General features: G+C 43.6%; 1 protein-coding gene across 2 annotated transcripts in view; it reads right to left on the minus strand.

Annotated features, from left to right (window-relative positions):
- iqsec3a (IQ motif and Sec7 domain ArfGEF 3a) overlaps positions 1 to 24,028 on the minus strand; it is a 44,336-nt gene extending 20,308 nt beyond the window's left edge. The window contains exons 1-4 of one of the 2 annotated variants that reach the window (XM_086060265.1): positions 23,295 to 24,027; positions 16,653 to 16,733; positions 5,265 to 5,796; positions 950 to 2,109 (exon numbers count right to left, since the gene is read on the minus strand). In XM_086060265.1, coding sequence (XP_085916391.1) covers positions 950 to 2,109; positions 5,265 to 5,796; positions 16,653 to 16,733; positions 23,295 to 23,905 — 2,384 coding nt within the window. In that variant the 5' untranslated portion in view covers positions 23,906 to 24,027. Of the gene's footprint in view, positions 1 to 949; positions 2,110 to 5,264; positions 5,797 to 16,652; positions 16,734 to 23,294 lie in introns of both variants that reach the window. The other variant, XM_086060266.1, reaches the window with a different exon arrangement.
- Between the last annotated feature and the right edge of the window lie 717 nt (positions 24,029 to 24,745).

The following is a 24,745-nucleotide window of genomic DNA, read 5'->3' on the forward strand; positions in this document are numbered from 1 at the left end:
AGATTTAGATCCTTTTTTAGGTCAAATTTGCAGAGCGCCCGTGCGCCTATCTATGAAACTTAGCCCTAAGACTGCACTTAATTTTATTTTTCCATCTTGAATGTAACCTCATTAGATATGTGTGTAAAATCAACTATATAGGCAATTAATCCCAAAGTAAAGCATTTTGAAAATAAAAATTAAAGTGTGTTAATAATTTTAACAAATTATGAGCTTAATAAGTAAACCAAAATATTCAACAGACTCAGTTACGGTAGAATTACAAGGTGTACCTAATGAAGTGGCCAGTGCAGTGCAATGACATGTTGCCCAACAAACTTAACTGCATTCAAACCAATGGAGCGTGACTTGTTTCATGCGGGCGCCTGCATCGCATCACCGTGTTCAGCCCCCGTGCACTTTTGTCACCATGGCAACACACCGTCTCACAGGTCTATCGCCGGCACGCGAGAACCACTTGGCTCTCGTCTGTCGTGAGTCTTAACGTTGGACCGCCTGCTGCCTTTTTTCCCTTTCAGTTGCAGATGTGAAATGAAATGGACAGCAGACACTTTAAGAGACTTCTAAGAAAGATTGCATGACCCTAATCCGCACAGCGTTCCCATCCGTGCAAAGGCTTGGGCTCTCTTAGAAGGGGGACACTCTCTAACTAAGAATCCTGAAGCAGTGGTTACCAGGGGAGGCAGAAGTAGTCACTTTACACTTAACTCAAAGTGACTCTTCTGTCCCTGTTTTTCCTCTTAAAGCCCCTAAAATCTCAATTCGTCCATCAAGATCTCGCCTAGACTTTCTCCCCCTATTTACATATTTTTCACATTTTTTTGTCATTTGCAGGTAGTGAAAGGAGTCACGAGCCTCTTCTGACAGAGGCGTAAAAAGTACAGATATCTTTTTCCATTTCCAGTTCAGATAGCTGAAAAATCGACTCAAATACAGTGGGGTTACTCACACATTGAAGAGGTTGAGGCCAATGCGGTAGAGACGTTTCCGCATGACGTCAGTGGACAGTGTGGGAGACTTGCAGCTAGCAGGGTTCTCACAGTGATAGCGCGGCAGGCTGAGGATCATGGCCTGCAGAGCCTCCTTGGAGGAGGCCTCCGACGTGGAGCGGACCTCCGTGGACGCACTGCTGCTGCTCATCTGCTCTGAGCTGTTGTCCGCCGTCTCCGAGCCGCTCCGATTGACCCCAAGCGACTCAGACACGGCCGGGGGATGTTTAGGGGGCTCCGGCGGAGGAGGTGCCACCACAGCGGCCACCTGCTTGGGAGCCATTTTGTCCAGGGAAGTTGAGGGTGGCAAGTCTTCTCCGGTAAGCTCTTCCTCACTGGGAGGGGGGGCAGGGAACTCCATATCCTGATCAAATAAGTCTATTTCTGGGGGAGGTGGGTGCTCTTGAGGAGGTGGAGGGGGATCTATGGGCTCAGCTGATGAGGGTGCGTGTGGTTCTTCAGGCGGAATGGACTGAGGAGCAGAGTTTGTTGCGATGGATGCAGCTCCATCTTGCTGAGCGCAGCTGCCCAGGGTGACAGACTCCATGACGGAAGACGAAACGCGGAAGTTTTGGCTGTCGATCTGGACCGTCACATCCCGGAAGGCCATCATGAGCTTGCTCGCGCTTTTGGACAGGTCGCTGGGATCCAGTGAGGCTTGATGAATGGTCGACTCTCCCGCGCCGCACCCCTCTCCTCCACCTAATGCTGCACTGAACTGATAAGCACCACCTTCTTGCAGCGAGCACATGGTCTTCAGGCTCCAGTTGCTGAGAGCATCGTCTATAGACTTTGCCAACGACTGGACTTGCTCGGTGAAGGAGTCCTCCAGGTCAGTCAAGCTGCCGCCCATCGTGGCGGGCAGCGACGGCGACCTCACCAGAGGGATGCCCGCCAAGTTGCAGCCTTCCGCCAGGGCCCGTTCAGCTGAGAAGCCCTCAGTGTTCTGCACGCGCACTTTGCGCAGGGAGATACGGCGTGGCAGGCGACTCTCCAGCAGGGAGTTGCGGATCTTCTCAAAGTTCTTACTGAGCTGGTACTGGCGGAAGGCGGTCTGGATCTTGGAGGCAGCGCGGCGGGAAATGAGGTGGCCGCCGTATTTGTGCTCTAGCATTTCGATCTGGAAAGAAGGATAGAGAGGAGCTAAATTAACGACTGATAAAACAGGCCAGGTATGTTATCAAGCTTTTCAAGTAACATGTCAAGGGTACAAAATCAAGGAGACAATCCTTACGCTATAATGATGTCCTGTAACTGAGGTCACATGGGGACAGTGACGATGAACATCATTGCTAATACGGCTGATGTTATCGAACTTTGGTGGTGCATTGATGAATATCAAGAAAGAAAAGGGCCAGAAGAATGAATGGAGCTGGGCAGTAAAGCGAAAGGCACACTGTGGATAAGAATATGAATGGGAAAACTGGGAGGTCATGAAGCCACAGAGTTGGACTGCAGCATCAACAGTCTGCTTTGACCTCATGAAAAACGTGTAACCAACTCACAGTATTCGGACAAAGCGCTCATTTTCTCCGCAAACACAACTAATAATCTCCGTCAACTCCTCAGAGGTCCTCTAAATTCTCTGAGAGCGAACGCGCCATTAATCTTGCCTGTGAAAGATGTATGAAAGTCTGTGGGAAAACGATAGACGCCACGGTGCTGCCGTCGTTGTCTGGCAGACGTTCAAACACTTGATGATACCCCCGTGCTTAGTCAGAACAATCAGGGTATGCGTATCTCTGAAAACACCCAAGTGCGAGCTCTTATCTTGGCAAGTCACATTGTGCACGGCACGTCTTTTGAAGCCCCCCAATCCTGCCCTCGTTCAATCTTAATGGACAATTATACTTCTGTTTCTGCTCTGAACTCCATTAAAGCTACAAGGGGAGGCGGTTTTGGCTTGCAGAGATAACCATGTTCACATACTAAACATACTCTAAAGTAGTGTACAACCGAAATAATGTGTCATTAAGGAGATAGAGATGCTTATTGTGTGAAAGATTGACTCCCAGTCAATGTTCTCTTAATTAATTCAGAGAGGCTCGGATTGTCTTTAACGGTGGTGAGACTTTCTGCTAAATGATGTGGTAAGGCATCGAAACGCAAAGTTTCACAAGCTATCCCTTATATCTAAAGAAACTCTGGAGAGGTGCCCTTGACTAAATAAAATATAAAAGTCATTTGATGAAATGTTGCAGGTTTTTATGCCCGTTTTGGCCTCTGCGTAAGCTGGGTCAGGGATTTTGAAGAAAGCATTTGAGGACGCCCTGCTCTCTTTGTGCCTGTTTGACACATTCGGAATTACAGCCACCGGGAAGGTAGGAAAGAGGATTAAAACTAGCCTGGCATTTTGACTCGGCAAATTAAGACTATTCCGGCAGACAAAGACGACAAAATGACACGCGAACAGTGCAGTGAGGAAGGAGGACATGGAAAAGATGAGGGGAAAGACACCCCTCCTCTTCAGGAGTGGACAGTCACTTGGAATCCTGATCACTTCGCTAAGTGCTGATGGAGAGAGATTAATCTGCAGATCTGTGTTGCCACCGGCCGGACTCGCTCAATCGATTTTGAAAGGCAGATTGAACCAGCACATTCGCCACAGTAAAAACTAAGCTATAATGGGGAAAAGAAAACATTGCATTTTCAAAGGATACATATATGGGAGGATAAAAGGGATGTGAATATTTTAAAGAGACTTCAAAGCTGTTGGGGTGGGAGATAATTGCAAGAAAAGCGAGGTTGGAGGAAGTTCACAAATGATCATGGGCCGTTTAAAGCATGAGTCCTTCCAAGCTTCCCATCTAGCTTTGACGTATATCTGGACGCCTGGTAGTGATGGATGGTCTTGATGAATAAGCTACTTCTTAAAAGTGTTTTGAATACAACTGGAGGTCAAGTAGTTACAAAACACCAAAACACTCCGCCATGAATCATTGCTACAAGTAGTGGGTGTCACAACACACACTAGATGGACCGCCGAATCAAGCGCACATCCAGGAGGCAAATCAAGGGGTCATTAGCTGCGCTCGTGCTCATGCAAATGTCTCACAGCGGAGAAACATCTGCATGATTAACGAGCTGATTATGCAACGGCAAGAAGTGGGACACGACACAACATAACGCTCCCATGCCAAACCAATACGATAATTAAAGAACTGACGTTATTGTTTTGCTGATGAATCTTTGGCATGGCAATCTATCTCTCGGAGGGTCAGCGACGAGCTCAGAAAATAGTGTCATGGCTAAGAACGTGAGATATTTTTAACATCAACCTGTCATGCTGTGCGTTTGCCAAGAAAGGATGCCTTCCAAAGATTATTTATTGCCTCTGGCTTTTGTGTGTTTTCTTGCCAGCTTTCTATCAAACACGTGTTTTTTTTTTTTTTTTTAGAATCTCCGTCATGGTCAGGTTCACATGGGTAAAACATAATTTTCCATGTGTTTATGCAAACTGCCCACAAATTGATAGTCAATCATGAGGTTAGTGCACCGCAATCAAGGCATCGCCCTGCACTTCCAATTAGTTCCACATTGATCGGAGGATGCATCCATCCCACGCACACTTGACAGGAGATCGATGGAAGCAATCTACGTCTCTGTTGTTGTGACGACGGCGTGAAATAGACAGAGTTCGACTACAGGAGCCTCAAACAGGAAGTTGATGCAAAATGAAAGACGTAAAGCAGGCGTGTCACTGCAAATACATTTATATCAGTGTTGTGTTGTGTCCAAGTGGCACTAATTCTGTTTCCTTACCTGCATGGAGATCTTGGGGGATGATGCTGGGTTAGTCGAGTGACATAAAACAATACAAGGCAAATGACGATAATGGTCCTGGAAAATGGAGATACTATTGTATGAGTTTCCTGATGGGACAGCGTGGATGGAAAGACAAGACAGTTGCTGCATGAGGGGGTAATTCGCATGTTTGCACATTGATTCATATTTTCATAGATACTCAGTACAGGACAAGATGGGGGACAATCATGTGTTTTTATTCGATGTGGACACGCCGCTGAAAATCACTGAGCATCAGAGAGAGGATTAAATATTATCAATTTCCATCCTCCTTAAAAAAATATACATTAACGCATTGAACATAGCGGTAAAAAAGACAAAAGCATGATGGGGATCCATGATGGGGATGATAATGATGAGGATGATGAGGATGTTGAAGCAGATACAGTTTGGCCAGTCCACTGGCGCCAATAGAGAACAAGAGAAAAACCTCAAGGTTCCACACACGCCCCATTTCAAACACACCCCTACCTGCTTGTTTTTGAGGTCAAGTGAGAGCTCATAGTCGGAGGTGGCCGAGTGCGAGCCGGCCCCGTTGCGTTGCACCCTCAGGGGCGACGCCGTGTGGTGGAGGCTGGCTCTCCTCGCCGCGTTGCTCCCTTTTACTCCTTCACCTTCCTCTTCCTCCTCCTCCTTCACCTCCTCCTGTGCTTCTTCTTCTTCTACTACTTCTTCAGCTTCAGCCTCTTCCTGAGCATCCTCTAAATCCTGCTTTTCCTTTGCTTCCTCCTCATCCATCCCTTCTTGTCTCTCAGCTTCCTGCGCTTCCTCCTCGGGCGGGGCATCAAATTGAAGTTCGGGCTCAGCTTCTGTATGGGGCACAGGTTCTGGTTCGGTTTCAGGTGGGGGTTGCGGCTGCGCCTGGGGGGGCTCACGCTCGGGCTGTTGTGGTGGCGGCGGCGTGTCTTGTTGGGGCTGCGGTTGTGACGGGGCCTCACTCTGCAGCTCCCCCTCTCCTCCCTTCCCTTCCTCCCCCACTGACGGGTCTGGAGAAAGGTCATCGCTGCAGAAAGGAGGAGAAAATGCAGAGTGAGGTGGCTTGCTGCATCCGCCATGACCTCTTTGCTCTCTCTCTCTCTCTCTCGCTCTCCGGGGATGCGAGTGGCAAGACGCGGTGACCCCGTCTTTTTTACTACTTTGACTGTGCCTCGCTTTTCGTCGTCTATGCACTTGACAAACAAAGACAACGTGGAGGAGAGGACACAGCTGAAAAAAACCCATAGGGTTGGTGCACAAAAAGTTGGATGGAAAAGAAATACAGCAGCAACATCTTCAGGAAAAAGAAATGTGAAACTGACAGCCAGTTGTGACACACACATACAGAATTACAAATTAGGACAGTCATGCTCAGCTCATACAAGTGTGTGCTTTCGTTTTGCCGTGTGTGTCTGAGTGTGTATGAAGTGGACTTAAAGTGAAACTTTTTGTTCAGGGGTCCATCATTGGATCGTAGTGAATTAAAATGGACAGTAGGGATATAATGATTGCATTGTGTTGAAGAAAAAGGAAATGAAATTTTCAATGCCGCTGTTGGGCAGTCCGCCACCAATGTTGCACAATCCCAATTTGGACCTGCACCCAATGAGGAAATGGCCCGATCTTGTATAATTACATCAGTGTAAGAAAAATATAACACGCCACATAGCACTGGAGCAAATTGATCCTAAACAATATGGCTGTTCTAACACCTTGCTGTATGTATGATGCGCTAAATTGTGTGCACACATCCAATAGAGTCTTTTTTTTTTTTTGTGCTTCCTGCCTGACCTACTTGCTGGATTTGGCTCCCAAATCCCCACTAAAAAGAGAAATTCACGCTGAAATGTCGCTATTTTGACACCGTGGAGGTGCCAGAACACGACTCCCACGGATTGCTCTAAGTGCTGCCGGCCTGTTGGCAGATTACAACACAAGATGGCTACCTAGCGGCAACACGATCATCACCCAATCTCTGAACTTTTGGACGTCACTTCGGAAATATGACTTTAAATGTGCCCGTCTGGCAATAACACATCTGCCTTTCCCGTTCTCGCTGTCGTCAGAAAAGTATCTGTCATGGGCTTTAGTGGGAAACTTCTAAAATGGGCATACGTAGGATGAATAATGCATAGTGCAATAAAGTCGCTTCTTCACTCAGCTGCAGGTGAGCAAAAAATAGACATGGTAGAGGTGGGGGGGGGGGGGGGGGGGAGATCTGAAGATGTCTTTTAAAAGGGCAGCCCGCCATGACTACTTGCAGTCTTTTGAAATGAAGCCCTGCCATTTCCTAAGTGGCTTGTTATGGAGGAAGACCAATGGTTAGACCTGTGATTTTTTTGTCCTATTATGTGATGTACAGTGAAGCCCAGTTCCAGGCACAGGTGAAAATCTGCCGAATAGAGAGACTGGATAAAAGTTTAGCCCCTTTTACACTGCCTTTAGCGAAACTAGCGCATCAGAAGTAAAATAGGAGAGATGAAAATTATTCAACTGTTGCAGCTTCTCACATTCAGATAATTAGATATGTGGCACAATTGTTTTCAACACAAAGGCCAGTTAGACTTCAAACACCTGCCTTTGATAAAAATTTTAAAAAAACCTACATTTTGCATTAATACCTTACACATGTTAATTCTTCAATGAATTTATCAAGATGTAATTATGTAACACTGTTAATATGATAGCAAAATGGGACTATTTTACTACGTACCGCAGACCATCTGGCAATACCTCTCTAACTCTTTTTTTCCTGCCTATATTGGCTTTATTATTCCTTAAATTTGTTTCCTCAGTTGGTTGGTTGTGTGTATATATTGTGAATATTGCTACTGTGACAAGCTAATTTTCCGCATGGGATAGATAAAGTATGTATTTTTTAAAAAGCCGCTCAGATGGTCCAGTTAATGAATCATTGAGCATGCAAATTGAAAGCGGCCGCAGCAAGATGTGTGCATATTTACAGGATGCGCCTCTACTGGATAGTCAGCACAAAGTGAAGCTTTACTCGCACCCATATTCTCTTCACAAGCGCCGTCAAGCAGCCCGTCGTCCATCCTTAACGTCCGCTGATAGGTAGGAAGATTTAGCCCTGCCGCGTGTCAGAGTAGGCCGAGGAGGCTGGAGACGAGAAGATGGACGAGCGCGCTGGCCTCCATGTGCCTGACTTGCAATACAATCGCTCTGTCCTATATTCCAAGACGTGAATTTTGTTTATTTTGAAGCTCTGTCTTGTCACTTTGACTAAATCTCTTCTCCCACCCCCTCTGGTGTACAGTATGTTTGCCCCTCACTGAGAATGAATCATACAGAGAGGGAGCTTCTGCATTAATAAGCATCTCTTTGCTCATACACTCAGAGATGCTAACGTATAGTCTGAATTCATGACTTGCCCTGGCTTAACTTGATTCAAACCGTCAAGAACTGCAAGAATGGTGCGTTGCAAAAAGAGGCTTTCATGGCAAATACCCCCGTGTTTGTGCATAATCGCCTAACAATCGTCATGTTTACCGCGCGGTGGCTTTCTTACTCGTGGCTCATCTGTTTGCACATTCGCGAGGGGGAGAAAACAAGGCCAAGGAAACATTCTATAAGAGCACAGTAAGAAGTGACATTATGTGATGTGTATTAAGTTACTCTGCAGTCTTATTTAGCTTTTTTTTTGTATTTGTGTTCTGTTTTTTTCTATTCCCAGGTCAAAATGAGACATTTAACTTGCCTAATCCGAGACCAATCATAACTGTTCGAAAAATATACAGTATGCCTTTTGATTTATTATATGTATGACTTTGCTTTGAGATGAGACAAGGTGTCTGTGGTTGTGGGGGCGACGTTTGCATTAGACAGATGATAACTGCTTGTTCATGGGTGTATATATGAGCTCTGCCTAAGGAGAAAAAGGCAAGTACTCCGAAGAAAGCAGCCACAACTTTTTATGTAATTGTACTTCTGATTACTTTCAAAGTGCTTGTCCTGCCTCTTGTCTACTAGAGGGTCAATGTTTTTCTCGTAACGGCATTTATTCAGTCGATGAGTAGTCACCTAACCTGTTGTCGACCTCTCTTTATTTAACAGGGGTGTGCCAAAAAATCGATTCTCATTTAGTACGATTCAGAATCGATTTTAAATGTCCCCAAATCGATTTTATTTAAATTATTTTCTACTGTCTTGCCCTTGTTTGTGTGTGTCTTTATTGGGAGCGCTGTTCATATTGTACACGATTTGGCCACTTAGGGACAGTGTGGTTTCGCGCGTTCTGTTAAGTTGTAGCCACATTAGAGAGTAGAAGGAAAAAGTCACGATCAAGTTATTCCAATAAAAGTTGTTGTTTTTTGCAGCGTAGGAATAGCATATGCCGGTGAGTAATATTAAGATGCTTCTCTGCATACATTCCTGAAGCGTTTTGTATGAATAGCCGTTCTTTTAAGTGATAAAAGTGCTGCGAGTAGCGCACTAATTAGCATTAGCGAGTCAGGCTGGAGTAGATCATGACGATTATTTGCACATCTATAAATTGAAGCAGAAATAATTGTCAATCAAATCATTTCGAATCAAAAGTTGTTCTCAATTAAGAATCGATTCTGAATCGAATTGTGAGATTCCCAGCTCTATTATTTAAAAAGCCAACGCCATACAGTAGGCCATCATTCGAAATGGTAACTGATAGTGTGAAAATCAGCAGGGCTCATCTCATCTCGTGTGATTAATCATAAAATAATGGCTCCGTTATAAAGATACTGATCAATGACTTGCTCGGGTGGCCTTGTAAATACCACTCTTTACCAAAGTAGACGTAAAAAAAGAGAGTATGATTTAATCTATAGCATTGTGAGCATCCGTCGAAATACTGAGGATGTAACTAATCTGCATGCAAGCAGGTGTACAGCGTGTACATATTTCTCCATTTTGTCGAATCAAACACATCAAACGCAGCTGTGTAGGTGCATCAGATGGCAGAAATAAGATTTACTCAACACCAGAAATCTCATGCTTGTTTTGTTTGCGCACCTGCGTATGCCGCCGTCCCATCTTGAAACTCGGTATTCCCATCTTGCAAGTTAAACCTCCCGGCTGACGCGTGCTTCAACAGTGGCCGCATGGGGACGGCTCCAACAAACAAGCAAGCACCCCCCCCCCCCCCCCCCCAGTGTTAAACCTATTTATATTTATTTGCTTTTCTTTTTTTTTACATTTTGCCTCCCGTTTTTTCTTCCCTGGCATCTTTAACAGATAATTCATGATGACAGGCTGAGCCAAAGCCGAGGTGACACCTGGAGTGACAGAGTGACGCTGCAAGCATGACTCAGCACGGAAAAACTGCTCAACTGTTAGACACAAGGTGTCAAAGCATGACACGGTCCATAAAAAGGATGCTGGCTGCTTTTTTTTAATCACCTTATGTTAGTGTGACACAGGCTCTTGAATTTATTTTTGGAATAACGAGGGAAAAGAGGGAATTGAGCATCACAATGCAAAGCTGCTCCTAATATTTGTCCTGAGGTCATTAACTAGAACTGAAGTTTTTAAATATTTTTTTGAATTGGGTATACTAGCCATTATCACATACAATGCTCACATTCTCGGTATTATCTGTAACTAGAGTATGGCATTAGAAGGCATGGCCTGGCCTGGTGAGTGACATAGATGTCAATGAATGAGTGTAGGGTTGGCTGGCTGTTAACAAACTGAGTGAGTTTGTTCAATAAAAGGATTGAAAGTGCACCGGTGGCGATTCTTGACCACATTTACAGTTTACAGCGGGAAGTAAACCTCAAAATGTTCTCTACAAGAATATGTTCAATGCAGCCCCACTAGTCTAAACACGGTATTGTGATTAATATTGTGCTTGTGGAATGTGTATTAAGCAGCAAAATCAAGCTGTTTTTATTTGCTGCCATCTGAAAATAACATCGCAACTGCTCAGGGCTCAGGTAACGATCAAACATGGCTCCCCTGTTTTCTGAAGCTGAGCCATGATTTGTCATTACCTGAGCCCTGAGCAACTGTGATGTCATTTTCAGTCGACAGCATATGGCATAACGGCCGCCCCCGGAGATGGATAAAACTTGCTGGATTTTGTCACTTATCTCATATTCGACAAATTCAATATTAATCAGAATGCAGTGTACATTCCCTTGTGTTGGGGATCGTACACATCCTGTTGTGGTACATAATTGCACTTCATCTTTCTTGCCAAGTTTGATATGATCCCAAACTTTGGACATACGCTGCTTTAAAAAAATAAAATAAAAAATAAACATCCCTGCGAAGATTTGAAGCTAAGATTTTGCTTCGATCTTCTTTCGGAATCGAATTACTCAATGAATCATTGCAGCACAACTTCTCGTCATTTGTGTGATCTAAACTGCACACCTCTCCTCCTCACACTCCTTTCCGGCTCATTATAGCCAAGTAATGCCTTGTCGGCGCCTTTTTCCCCCTTGATTTACTATGCTGATGTTAGGCCCAGCTGAAATTTCAAAAGACCTAGCGGTACATGTACTTTGGGGCTATAAAGGACAATGTAAGGAATTACGAAGCTAAACAAGGTAGAAGAAGACTGTTTATCTGCAAAAAAAACTCAGCTTGTAAAGCCAAACAGGGAGCATAAAGAGACTATATTGATGATTTGTACATCATTAAAATGGCGTCCGCGCCTCCGCATTTTGTGGTTTTACAGCTTGGGCCTGCCACGCGCCACACACAAATTGCTGAGCGATGGTAGGCAGGTGAGGCCTCCAGATGCTCGCCTGTTTAAGGACACAAAGGGAGTCAAAATATGGGCCTTCGCCTAACAGGGTTGATCTCAAATGACGTCACGTTTCCCTCATTAATATGCATGAGTTAACATGTTAAATAACAGCGTAGGACACACACGTACACATCATTTTGGAAGGGAACGACGTCCCAGTCGTGAAATTTCAACATGGTTCAATCGACAAAAACACACGTTGGAACAGCTTAAACGGTGGTTGACATGCGAAGACCTCAAAGTGGGCAGAAATAAAGCAGTTTTCGTAGAAAGGTAAGCTTTATTGTATGATCGTTGCTGCCACTCCGGTGCGGTCTAGGTGGCTGCTAATATCGTGTTGGTCGCTCATTTTCACGAAAACAAAACACATTAAAGTCACAATTTTCATTTGAAGATTTTAAGCCTACCTTTGGGCTATTACTTCTGTCTAGTTACTTTTGTTAAAGTGACGTGGTGACAAAGTGACCGCTCACATCTTATGACACAGATCAACGAGCATGTTGTTGTAGGCGTAGGGTTCTTCTATTGTAATTTTCACATCTAAGCAGAAGTGGCTTCCGTTGGTAAACTTGAGGTATTTTTGGTGCATTTACACCATGATGTATAGTAGCTAGCATGTTGTAGCAGGCAGCTAGCAGCAAGGTTAACGCTGAGAAAACAGACGATAAACATACCTTCAATTGATTGGCTCTGGATTTTCAGCTGCTGGCCCATTTCCACCGACGAAATGTCGAGAGCACAATGCACATATAGGTGTCTTCTGTGACATTTTTCACGTAAATCACTGCCGTTTAATTGTACATGCCTGAACCCAGCGGAGACATTCCTATGGAAACTCCCTTCATTTGATCCTGGTCATAACATCGCCAGTCACATATCTGTAGACACCAAAGCAGCAGAGGTTTGTTGTAACCATAATACGTCTGTTAAGTATATTGTTTTTTTGCCTCGTACGAATACACTCCCTCAGTCGCCTGCCTGTGTTTCTTGTCCAAAAATCAACTGGCCACGCCCATGCGCTGTTCTAAAAATAGTAGTTTGTATGTTAAAATTTGTAAACTGCCCTATTAGCACCCTCAGAGCGCCGTAATTGTAGCTCTGGAGGCAATTGAGACAAACAAAATATTTTTCTTTCCTCTCCCTTGCATAGACAAACACTCACCCTTCACACTCGGGACATTGCAGCACAGCAGTGTGGCTAAGGTATCGACGGGCCTGCACAATTGTTGTGAGTGCCCCTGAGAGACGAATAAGACGGCATGTAATGACATTAGCTCCGGCTCTGGCCGTAACTGCTGTCTATGTGATGCGGCGTGCAGAGTAACATCCCAGAAGACAGTAAACGGGACTGATGTGTTTATTCTTCAGCACGGCCGCATAAGGATTAGCCCCTGAGCTACAATTGGCTTTATTAAAGAATTTTTGTAAAGCTATTACAATAGAGCTAGCACATTATATTGTGTACTATTCAACTGTGCTGGAGAGAATCGAATAAGTCTGATTAGCATGAGTATGGTAAACGTACAATATATTAGTCAAAATTAAAAAAAAATATTTCATCCTTGATAATGTGAAGATTGGTTGTAAATTGTACTTGATAAGAGCTTGAACGTCATCTTATCTTACGTTGACTAATTGATTGATTTGCATTTTTTACTTTTCACGTACAGTACGTTTTACTTTACAATGGATTTTACTCAGCTGAGTTGTATTTAACTTGTCAGTACAGTCAAATACATTTGTGTTGATCCTTAAGAACCGATTGTTTTTAAACATTTATTGAAGTACAATTTTCATATAATAACAGAAGTAACACATGAAAAGGCTTTGACCTTGGCTTGCATGGTCATGCATCTACTATCATTCAAAATCTACAGTTCTTGCTTGGCGACAGTAAAATAATATGAACATGACTTCATGATTTACTGAAAAGTGTAATGATTTCAGCTATGACCTCAATTACACCAGCCAAACATTGTTTTAAAAAATAAATCAATACATAGCACCATTTTCTCTAACGTATGAAAATTGAGTGGGGAAAAAAACATACAGCTTTGACCTTGTCTATAGTGGTCATCGCATGTCAGACTTTTTTAACTTCCTGCTACAAAGGTCAACCTCTGTCAAAAACAGTCGTGCTAATACGTTTACAAAGATGTAAACTCATGGGCACAACGGTATGGTTTGAAAATCAACGGAATATTTTGTACAACATTTCATAACATTTACTGACATTTGTGTCACGTAATGTACAAAATCAAACGTGAAATAAACGACATTAAAAAAACAACTCATTTGTAATTTGGTGATGATGTGTACAAAATCAATAGATTCTCTTTTTTAATCCCTGGAACTATAAGAATTGCTTGAAAGTGGTATATGAGCTGAAAACTGAGGCAGCAAAATGATTAAAACTGCTGATTCGGAGGCGGGAGGATGCAGCATACGCACGCACGCGAGCACGCACGCACGCAGAAGATGCTGCAGCAAAGTCATCAAAATGTTGCGCTTTTATGAAATCGCTTCTGTAATAAACCCACCGCCGTCCTCCTTTTTGGGTTCACTTCACAAGGTGGAGATAAGCTGCGGAATGGAGAGGGAAGAGAAACCCTCAGATGTGATGAATACCTTTTTGCCGGCTATGAAATGTGTGGGTTGGTCGGTCAAGCAAACCTCAGGATGCTCGTGAGCTCATGAGCTGACTCATTTAAAGTGACTCAATGCTGAGGATTTCAATACGAATTCAGGCCAAGTCGGCTATCGGAGGCCTTTTTTAAACAGCAGGCTGAACCAGCCCCTGAGGAAGATGACCTCAAATTCTAATTTCTGATTGGCCGAGGGAAAAAACCTGCGAGCCAACGACGCCAATGGACCCACTACTGTAGGTGCTCTAATACTTTTGTCCACATGGACTATTGGGCATTTTAGGAAGGCCTTGCACTTCCCAGTCACACTGTCTTTAATTGCATTGATGCTTTCAATTCACTACCAATTTGCTAATTAGACAAGCACATTAAAAATAATCTCAACTCTAAAGAGGACTATTAGCCAGAATAGGTCACGCTGAGTATAACTAAAGCACCTTGTAGTCATTGCCAAAGCAACTACCCTCAACTGCCCAATGCCACAATTTTGCAAAATAATCTTTATGAAAAAAAAAAAGTAATAATCTATATAGGTGTCCGTCTGCCTGTGTAGCGCTGCACCATATGGTGCTCAAAGCAAAAACAACATTTTTCAGAATTTTGTGAGCCAATTTATCTCCTTCTTGACATAGAAAATCTCAGAAAAGTCGACACTTTCCTGTCAGCTTTGGTGCCATCTTGTGTTGTTTTAAAACTAAGGCTGCTACAATTTTATATTTTTTTTAATCGATTATTCTACCAATTAATCACATAAAAATTGATTTTTCATTACTAAACAACAATACTTGAGATGCAGGTGTTCGTTATCCTCACCTTCCACACTATCATATCTGTAACTTTCAGTGTGTGTGGTTTTAAGAGGTGGGGCCTAGCCTGGAGAGTGGCGTGGGAATCAGAGATTTTTTTGGGCGGGAGTGCAACCAAATTATTCAAGTTTGTTGATTATTTGTTTCAGTCCAAAATATTTAACCATAAATCGGGTGAGTGAAATAAGGCTTCCTCATAATGAATGCAAATCACTGTTTTTCAACAGACTTAGATTAAGACATGTTAACGATTAAGTTTCCTTGCATTCATAATAATAACAATAATAATAATAATAAAAAATTATGCAAGAATAACACAGGCAGAAATAAAAGCCATGCTCAAATTCATATAATGTCATCCCCTATGCTGTCCATGGCCACTCAGGTGTCTATTTGTTATGACGTTTTGTTTTGTTATGTTTTTCTGTTGCAGCAACAGCATTTCTCAATATTTTATTAATATGTCAACATGTGATATATCTGAGAGGCTTGAAAAAATAAAAAACATTTGAAATGTTTCTCCAAAAAGTTGTGTACTGAAACTTCCTGTTGTGTAAAAGTATGCCTGATGGTTTGCAGGTCATTCAAGTACACTGAAACGCGCGCACACACACATAAGACAAGGAGCTACACTCTACCCACTGCCAAGCAAAAAGCATGCAACATCATTTTTTTCTGTGCCTCCACATGAACACAGATGCATTACATGTGTTCACTACTTTTTCGCATGGAAGATCCCCCCCCCCCACTACATACATACAGCACACACATCAATGGTCACTCCCCTTGCTGCACAAATACAATTTTGGTGGTTTAAAAAAAATAAACCTAAAACTCAATGTGACCACAGTGGACAGACAAAGGCCCGCATGGTGTGAACATGGACGGAAATGGACGAGATGAGGTGCGGCGCTGAGTGCGTGTGTGTGTGTGGGAGTGGGGACGGGGGATGTGATGCCGCGTGAAATCACGGACAACAAGGCGCAAATCAACAATAAAACAGCATTTGGTAAAAAGGGGGGAGGGGGGGGGATAAGATGCGATCAGAAAACAAACACAAAAAAAAGGACTTTTCGGCCCCATGAAAGTCCTGCTTTGAGGTGGTTTGCAACTTGGATCACCATAATTGATTGTTATTGTTACGTCAAATACTTGGCTTTTCAAGTGGTCAATAGCAGAGGCTGCTTCCCGATGTGATTCGTCACCATTAGCCTATCTGTTCGCTCTGACAAGGCAGATAAAAAGAGCAAAAACAAAGCATTTTGGTGCAGAGGGCTTAATTGCTATTGATGCTCTTTGGACAGATGAATGACTCACTTAAAAAACAAAACAAAACCGAAGGACTAAAAAAAAATAATAATAATTTGAAAATTGAATGATACTCCAGAATGGATCGGGCATCAATAGGAGACTGCCTAATTTTTTGACTAGCACGCTCGCTGGAAAGCCATCTGGACAGCTAAAAGTAACAAATTATCATTAAGTCTTGGCTTGAGAATGCAAAATGACTGAAATTAGAATTCTAGACACAACCTAAAAATGATTCAAGTGTTGAACAAACCACATCAACAGACTACTGGGGTAGTGGTGTCGTTTTTGAAGCATGGTAACTGGCTGTGAGTACAGCTAACACAGGGTTAATTTTTTCAAGCGTGGCGTATGTGCCACACAACGGTCTTACCTGGGGACACAGGCAGACGACGTTTCCCCCTCGGGGGCCTCCGGGGCCGGGCAGCAGAACTGATGCAGCACCGTTTGGTTACTGGGTAAATAAAGAAGAGAAACGAGGATTCAGACAAGGCAGGGATGGCGTCACCATGGAGATAGACACAAAGACTTTTTGCTTTTCACAGAGACACAAATGAAAAAAACAAAGCTGCTACTGGGACGTTTTGTCTCCTCAAACGGATTTAAATAACGCTGCCAGTGGTGTAACAGCAGCAACATCCTTCACCTTTCAAACTGTTTCAGTCTGGACATTTTTCGGTTAGGGGATTATTCTCTGCTGTCAGTCTTATTTATTTATTTTTTATTAAATCTTTATGTTCATCTGTAAAGACACGACTAACATTTGGAAATGTGTACAACAGTGGGTTTCATCTTGTTTCATTTGAGGTAATGAGCAACACAGATCGTGAGGAGGGGGGGGGGGGGTGGGGGGGGGGGGTGACACAAAAACAATAGCGGCCTTTCATTTGGCCCCATTAGGGCAAATTGTCTGAAAAGGAGACGGAAATAGAATGAACTCTGGGTTACCTTTACAGCACTCTCCTTCTGATTCATCTTAAGGTGTTTCTAACTTTTCACGTCTGGCTAGTCTCCATTTACATTTATACCACATACACAGACTTTGACTCTTCTTGTTGTGCTGTGTTTCATTTTATTTCCTATGGGAACATTTGTTTCAAGCTTGTTTTCACCTTTTGAGCATCCGATGTACAACCTACAAAAATATGCATAAATGTTTTAAATTGTACACATTTACTTTACATCTTTATCTATGTGAAGCCACATTTGTCTCTACTACCACTCACACACGCGCACACACCCTTGATCAAAGCAGCCTTCCCAAGATTAAATTGAACTTGTGAGACCCCGCTTCCTGGCCCGCCTCGTTTCCGCTGCCGGACGAAACTGGTTAAAACGGCATGGGCACAGAAATCACAAAACAGAGTCGTGCTAGCAGGGGCGGAGGGAGGACGTGGGCGGTCTAATCTGCACACCGCACTCCCACAGTGTCGCTTTAACCTTCCGTAACTAATGTGTTTGCGTGCAACTCATCACTGTGTCAATAGCAACCGTATTCTCCACTCATGACATCCCTAAACGGTGAAACACAACACACACAGAACAGAAGAAGCATGATGAGAAGAACATTTAGTGCCATGTTTGTGTCAGCTCCAGCGTTGAAAGGCAATTAGCGCGGTTATTACACATCATTTCAGCTTGCTTCATTTATGAGACGTCAATTCCGCTAATGGCAATATGGCTAAAAAAGCGCTACATAATCAATGACAACTCGCCAAAAGTATTCACTTTCAATTTTGGCAGAAAGGAAGAGAAATATATGACGTTGGGGCAGCTGTGTGTGTGTGTGTGTGTGTGTGTGTGTGTGTGTGTGTGTGTGTGTGTGTGTGTGTGTGTGTGTGTGTGTGTGTGTGTGTGTGTGTGTGTGTGTGTGTGTGTGTGTGTGTGTGTGTGTGTCGGGCGATTACGCCAACCTTTCCAAAGACATCTCTCAATCCATCCTAAAAGCCAATGCGAACACACACACACACACGCACACACACATATAAATAGAGACATCTTAAAAAAGACTGCTTAAAAGGTTTGCGTCAGAGCATCGCTCTCAAGAGACTGAGTCTGATGGACAAAGAGCAAGAGCAAGCGCAAAAGAGCAAGAAAGATGTATTTTTTGTCCTAGAAGAAAAGAAAAGACAGAAGGCAAGGGTTCAAGGTCGGCACAGTCATACTACACACAGTACACTATTTTAAGTGTTCTAAACCAAGAAGTGTGTTGTACACACATGCAAGAATATAAAGCTTAGTTTTGACTCTTACTTTTTGTACTTCTTCAGTTGTCTCAGTGACGTGAAAAAAGGGAGTAACGATATAAATCTATGCATATAGCGCTTTAACTTATAATTGTTGTGGCGTTTTAATTAGCTTTTACCATAAGTTAACGCATATTAGCAGCTAGCCTACTCGGTAAAATAGCGACAAATTCTTCAATAAAACCTGTGTAAAATGCCGAATAATATCTCACACCATTATATTTACCACAAAAACGATAAACAATGTATGTTACAAGCTTTATAAGTGCTATTCTAACAGGGAAAATACCTGAAATTGCTGCTCTTTGTCACTTGATAGTCAACAAGGGCGCATTTCCTACTTCCGGGTTACAAAGCAGGCATTACCAATCAATCAACGCACTATTCAATTGGATAAAAAATAGAGAAGTCTAAATAATCCAACAATCTTGAGTCTAAATCAAATATATCACAAAAAAATCCCAATCTTTAAAAAAAAAATCAACATTAAAAACAAAAATCACAGCAGAAAATGTCATCACCCTCAACATCAAACAGGCATCTTCAGAACTAATTGTTACTCTCCTCAACTCCCAACTCCCCTCTCACAGGAAAAAATAAAACCTTGAAAGTTTTAAGAAAGAAGAGAAGCAGAACTGACATAAAAAAAATAAGCCTGAGAGTGGGGAGCTCTGGGAATGGACCGGACGACTTCTTGGAGTTCATTTGCCGTCCATGAACTGGCACTGATTTATTGCTGTGAAGTTTGGGGAATGCAATTTTCCCCCACTTGGGGATTATTTATCTGTGTGTTGATTTTAAAGAATAGCTAACACAGCCTTATGTATTGTAGTCGAGGCAAAGGCCATAGAGAGTGAATGATCAGTCTAGCGGGCTAATTAGTTGCATCCTCACTTTGTTTTCGGTCACACAGAATACAGTAATAAAAAATAATCAACAATGATGCATCAGAAGTCGATTGGACACGCCAGGCCTGTTCCGGTTCCCTCCGTCACGACTTGAAGGCCCGAGGTAGTCGGACTCGGTAGGGAGCATCACGCTCCTTGGTGGAGTTAACCAAATCTGACATTTCCTCAGGCTATAGCACACAAACAATGTGTGCATGTTTGCAAGCAACCAATCAACGGACAAGCAACCTTTAGGTAATTTTTAAAATTAAGATGTAGCTTCAGTTAGTTTTTTTTCGTTTTCCACATTTTCATGTTTCTTTTATTTCGTTAACGATAATGAGTTTCGTAAAACCTAATAACTTGTAGTGGTGCCTCAAAACACTCAAATCATCTTTACCATTTAAATGAATGGAAATGTTATTTATTTGTGCAATCCTTGCGAAAAAAGGCCGGTTTTTAATAAGGAAAATAGCACTCAATAATATGATAATTTATAAAAACATACAGTCATAGAGAAACAAATGAAAAAGAAGAGTTTCACACCTACTGTAAGGGACTCAGTAAGCTGCTGTAATGTTAGTCACTCTTTGCAGAGGATAACATTCCGGTGAGTATTGTTATTTTGTCTGTAAGCATGTGTTCATGAAGTGTGATGAATGCTTTGCAGTTATTTGCATTCCCATTGTCGGGTGCATATATGAACTCCACAAATTGCATACTGTTCTGAACTGGGCCTGTACAGCTTCGTAAAAGCTGAGCATTTCCATTTCCACGAAGAGAAAAGGAAGTCAAAGTATTTCTTTCTGGAGCATTCGGACATCCTGAGCCAATCTCCTTCCTTGAGGATGAGGACGGGTTGCCAGCAGTTGTTTCCGCCGCTCCACTTCAACATGTCAGTTGAGGAATCGCGATTGCATGTTTTTCCTCAGTTAATTTGATGCAAAACAAGGGAATTGTCTGAGGGATTTCCAGTGCTAAGCTTCCAGGGAGCGAAATCGCCATGACAGATGGGGGAGAATGTTTTCCACCCAATCCGGTCCCGAAAAGGAGCGCTTTCACGGATCCAATGACCACCGCGAGTCACGCCGTACGACATTTCAGCTCTCGGGACGTTTCGTTAATAAAGCCGCACCGCTGACACGGTATGACTTTGCTCAACTTGCTCACATCCCGCCAGCAGCTCCGTTACACTACACTGCAGAGAAATGAAGCAATTTAAAAGCACCCAAATGTGATATTGTGTGATTTAGATTCCAGCAGAGTGGAGTCACCCCATCATGACCAGCAGGCGGACGTGATTCCCATTCCGCCTGATGGGAGGGGACGCCCAGATAAAAGCACAGCTTTGCAGAAATGAACATTTGACTTTTGGAGTATTAGTGCTGAGAAGGCAGAGATGGAGAGTACAGATTGGAGCATGCCGCACACATCCCCGACCCCTTCCCATCCATCAGCTGGCAATCTATCTCGGTCCCCCGCGCTCGTCTTTTACAGGAAAGAAGCTATCGATTTTTACACACAAGTTGCCTTCATTCCTTTCCTTCAAGGCATTAAGACGTTGTCCAATTCACAAACAAACAAACGGAACAAATACATTTATTGCATCCTTCTCTTATGTCATTATTAGAGGAAGTCTGCGATTAGAAATTTAGTGGTGCCAGCCGGCACGTTATCCTCTTTCGGGAGGGTTTGGCGTTGTAAGAGTGAGGAGATAATACATCGGAGTGGCTAGGGAACGCATACACACACTTGACTACGTAAATATACCTCGACTGCATCGTTTTGACACCTGCAGCAATGTCACGATTCCTCACACGTCTTCCCCTAAAGAGAGACTGAAAAGTTTTCCCCCAAAAATGAAACTTCAACCTGTTTAATCCCACCCCCAGTTGAGGTATACTTTTAAACTAAACATAAAACAAAGAACTACAACTATATACAATCGCTAACTTAATGCTTACACATTGCGGGAAACAGCACAAAAAGGCTTACAAAAAGCAACGGATATTTCAACACAATATACAGACAGATATAAGAATATTCACAGACATATATTCTTCATCATCTGCAAAAAACACTTACTGAGTTACTTTAGTTGTGAAACTCTTCTTTGTTTGTGTCTACATGATTGTATTATGCTGCCCCCCGGTGGCAAAGGTGGCACGTCAGCTCTTTCACATTCTACTTACGTTATTACTTTATGTTTGCTTATAACGTGCAATCATTTTGGGTGCTATTTTCCTGGTTAAAACACATTAGAAAAATACTTGTCGGATTTTTGAGTGCTGCGAGTTACCTTCATCAAAGCGTGAGACGAGGAAGGCGTGTGACGTAAGTGAGCATTTCATTTTTTATTTACCGCCTGGCAAATAGATTACCCGCCCACTCCTTCCTTTTTTTTAATCAAGCAAATGAGCAAAGGGGGAAAAAAATCCCGGTGATGAGCTGATCCCGCACCATCCTGAGGATTGATGTCAGGCAGAGAGGCGTCTGTCAAAAAATCAAATTCCCTCCACCCAGGTTGGATCTCCATGACACATCCGAGTGATCTTCTCCCAAATGCAGCCCTTCAAAGTCATCCCAGCTGTGGTTGCCGGGGTAACCTTCTTGTTTACATCCCGCTTGGCCTGTCAAACGTCATCCGGGCTCCCGTTGGAGCTCGCCTATCTGATGTCATCTTAAGTTCAACCACCATTATCTCGCTTGTCAGCTCTCATCCTCGTCTCAGCCATCAAGTCTTTCCTTCATTTCCCTTCTGTTTTATGACCGTATACGTTTGTGGAATCACGTCACCATGAATCAATCAGGATTATCAAACAATGTGGCCGACTGGAGCAGATGGAGCTCAGCGGCCGAGTCGGTGACCTTGAGTGCACGGCGGCGGACAAACAGGCTCTGACGTGGATTTGACGCCAGGTTTGTGCTCATCTGTGACACGATTGCTAGCTTAAGCCAGTGTGCGTTAACATCACCACAACACCAGTCCAAAACCATGCTGAAATGCCTTTTTCATTTGAACACTCTAAAAAATTGTTAATTTACCTGTCCACAAGTCTGTGCTCATGCTGACCCACTGACCACACAAAAAGCCTTAACAGTAAGTCTTCATTATAGCAAACAATTGTGGTCACATCAATTTTGCTAAATTATTTTCCAAAGGTCTTAGAGCCATGAGTGATACTGTATGCAGCTTAATTTCTGCTCGGAGGTATTACATCAATGCATTTTTACTCAAACATTTTCCACTTATTATTGTCACAAAAACAGCCAGACTTTCAATCTCTTGGCAACATAATGCTGCACGGCTCCCGCAGAGTGAGCAGGAGGCGGAGCTTTATGCCCGCAGAGTGAGCAGGAGGCGGAGCTTTATGTCACTTATCTCATATGTTTAAGTGTCCATGACAGTTCATAGATTTGTTTTCAAGCTATTTTCAACACTTTGAATAGGGGAACAATACGTTAAAGTAACAGATGAAGTGGGGACAATCCAATAGTATTGATTTGTGAAATCGACCATATTTGAATGTACATTATTGGTGGATTATTAGTTTAAAAAATGCTGAATAATGTCTGAGAAGTGCTTAATTTCACTCAGCTCGCCGCGATAAATGAAACATTCCAGCCGCATAATCTTAAAAATCAATACCCATTACGGATGCATTGATTAAGCCAGAGAACAGCTGTATGACTAATGCCACCGTATACAGGTTGGACCTTTGGAATTAGGATTTAGATCACGTGTCATTTATTTTCACTATATTAGTTTCACTTTTGTATCTCAAGGTACTGAGGTCATTTTGAAATATTGATTCTATATCCCGAAGCCCCCTTGCAGTGTTAACGGAATCAAAAAAGCATTGATTTTTGCATTGTACTCACTCAGCCTTCCTGGCCAGTCCCACCGAGCGGCACAGCGTGGTGGTGGGGGTCTGCGGGACCAGCGACTTGCAGCACGGACTCCTCTTGCCCTCCTCGGTGGTCTCCGGGCTGGCCTGTCCGGCTTGCTGGCACTGTGGCGAGGTGGCGGGCACCAACTGCAGATGCTGCGGGTGGTGGTGGTGGTGCGGCGCCGGCGCGGAGGTCGCGGCGGGAGGAGTTGGAGGAGGAGGGGAGGATGAGGAACGCTGCTGTTGCTGTTGCTGCTGCTGCTGCTGCTGCTGCTGCTGCTGCTGATGATGATGATGATGATGGTGGTGATGTTGGCCGCTGGAAGCCTTGTTGTGGTGCTGATGCGGGTGGGCGTGCGCCTGGGGAGACGGCGGCTGCGGCTGGGGCTGGGACGTCGGGTGGTGGTGGCGGTGCTGATTCTGCACGTACTGATGGGGGTCCCGGAGCTGTCGATTCTCGCCTATCAGGTCCTCCACCTTCCGCTCCAGCTCGTCGATGCGCTGCCGCTGCGTCTGGATGAGGCTCTGCTGGTTCTGCACGATGGTGGTAAGCTCCTTGAGGTACAGCACGGCTTTCATGGGGTTATCCAGCAGGCTCTCCATCACTGGCGGCGGGGGAGGTGCGGCCGCGGTGCCGGCGCTCTCTTTCGGCTGCGTCGACGGAGGAAGAGGCAGATCCGGGAGACTGACGCTGGGTTTGTGTCGTCTCGCTCTTTCTCGGAAGGTGGGGGGTGGGAGTGTCGGCATCAGTGGAGTGAGGGGGAGTGGTCATGAGCGACCGATGACGTCACGACGTTGGCACGCAGGAGAAGAACGGGGAATCACCATTTTGACCAATTTCTGTTATTTATGCATTTGCATGACCACCGGTTGAATGCATTTTAGTAACAATCATCATATTAATCCCCATGGATCTTAATGTAAGAAAAATACTAAACGCTCTAAGCCATCATGAGCTGTAAGTCACCATTAACGCACTGCTTAAATGTATTTTTCATTACTTAATGATTCATCAATGCAGCTTTATTGTACATATAAGTTGAATAAACACTTTACCTTGGTTAAAAACAGTTTCTAACAATCAAATTCACTGCTCTTCGTGCCAGTGATTTTTCCGCTTACCACTAGAGGGAGCCAGCATATGGTACACTACTGGTACACGTTTTGAGAATCCCTGATCAATACAGTATCAATCAATAATACAGTATACTGTTTACATATTGTACCTTTTAGCCCCATCGTGGCCACTTTGACCAACTAAAACAACCCTTTTCAATTATTTTTTATTTGCGAAATTGACTCATACTGTTTGGGTAAAATGGGTTTCACTCCATGGGCACTCTCAAATCCTCCCCATATAGTTTCCCTTGCAGGCGTCCTTCAAAAACGATCTGGATGATCCTAAATTGTCAAGAAATGGGATTTTTGTCATTGTGTGTGGGC

Source organism: Leptonotus elevatus, chromosome 17 (genome assembly GCF_054856555.1).
Source record: "Leptonotus elevatus isolate MCC_2025b chromosome 17, RoL_Lele_1.0, whole genome shotgun sequence".
Taxonomy (NCBI): Eukaryota; Metazoa; Chordata; class Actinopteri; order Syngnathiformes; family Syngnathidae; genus Leptonotus; species Leptonotus elevatus.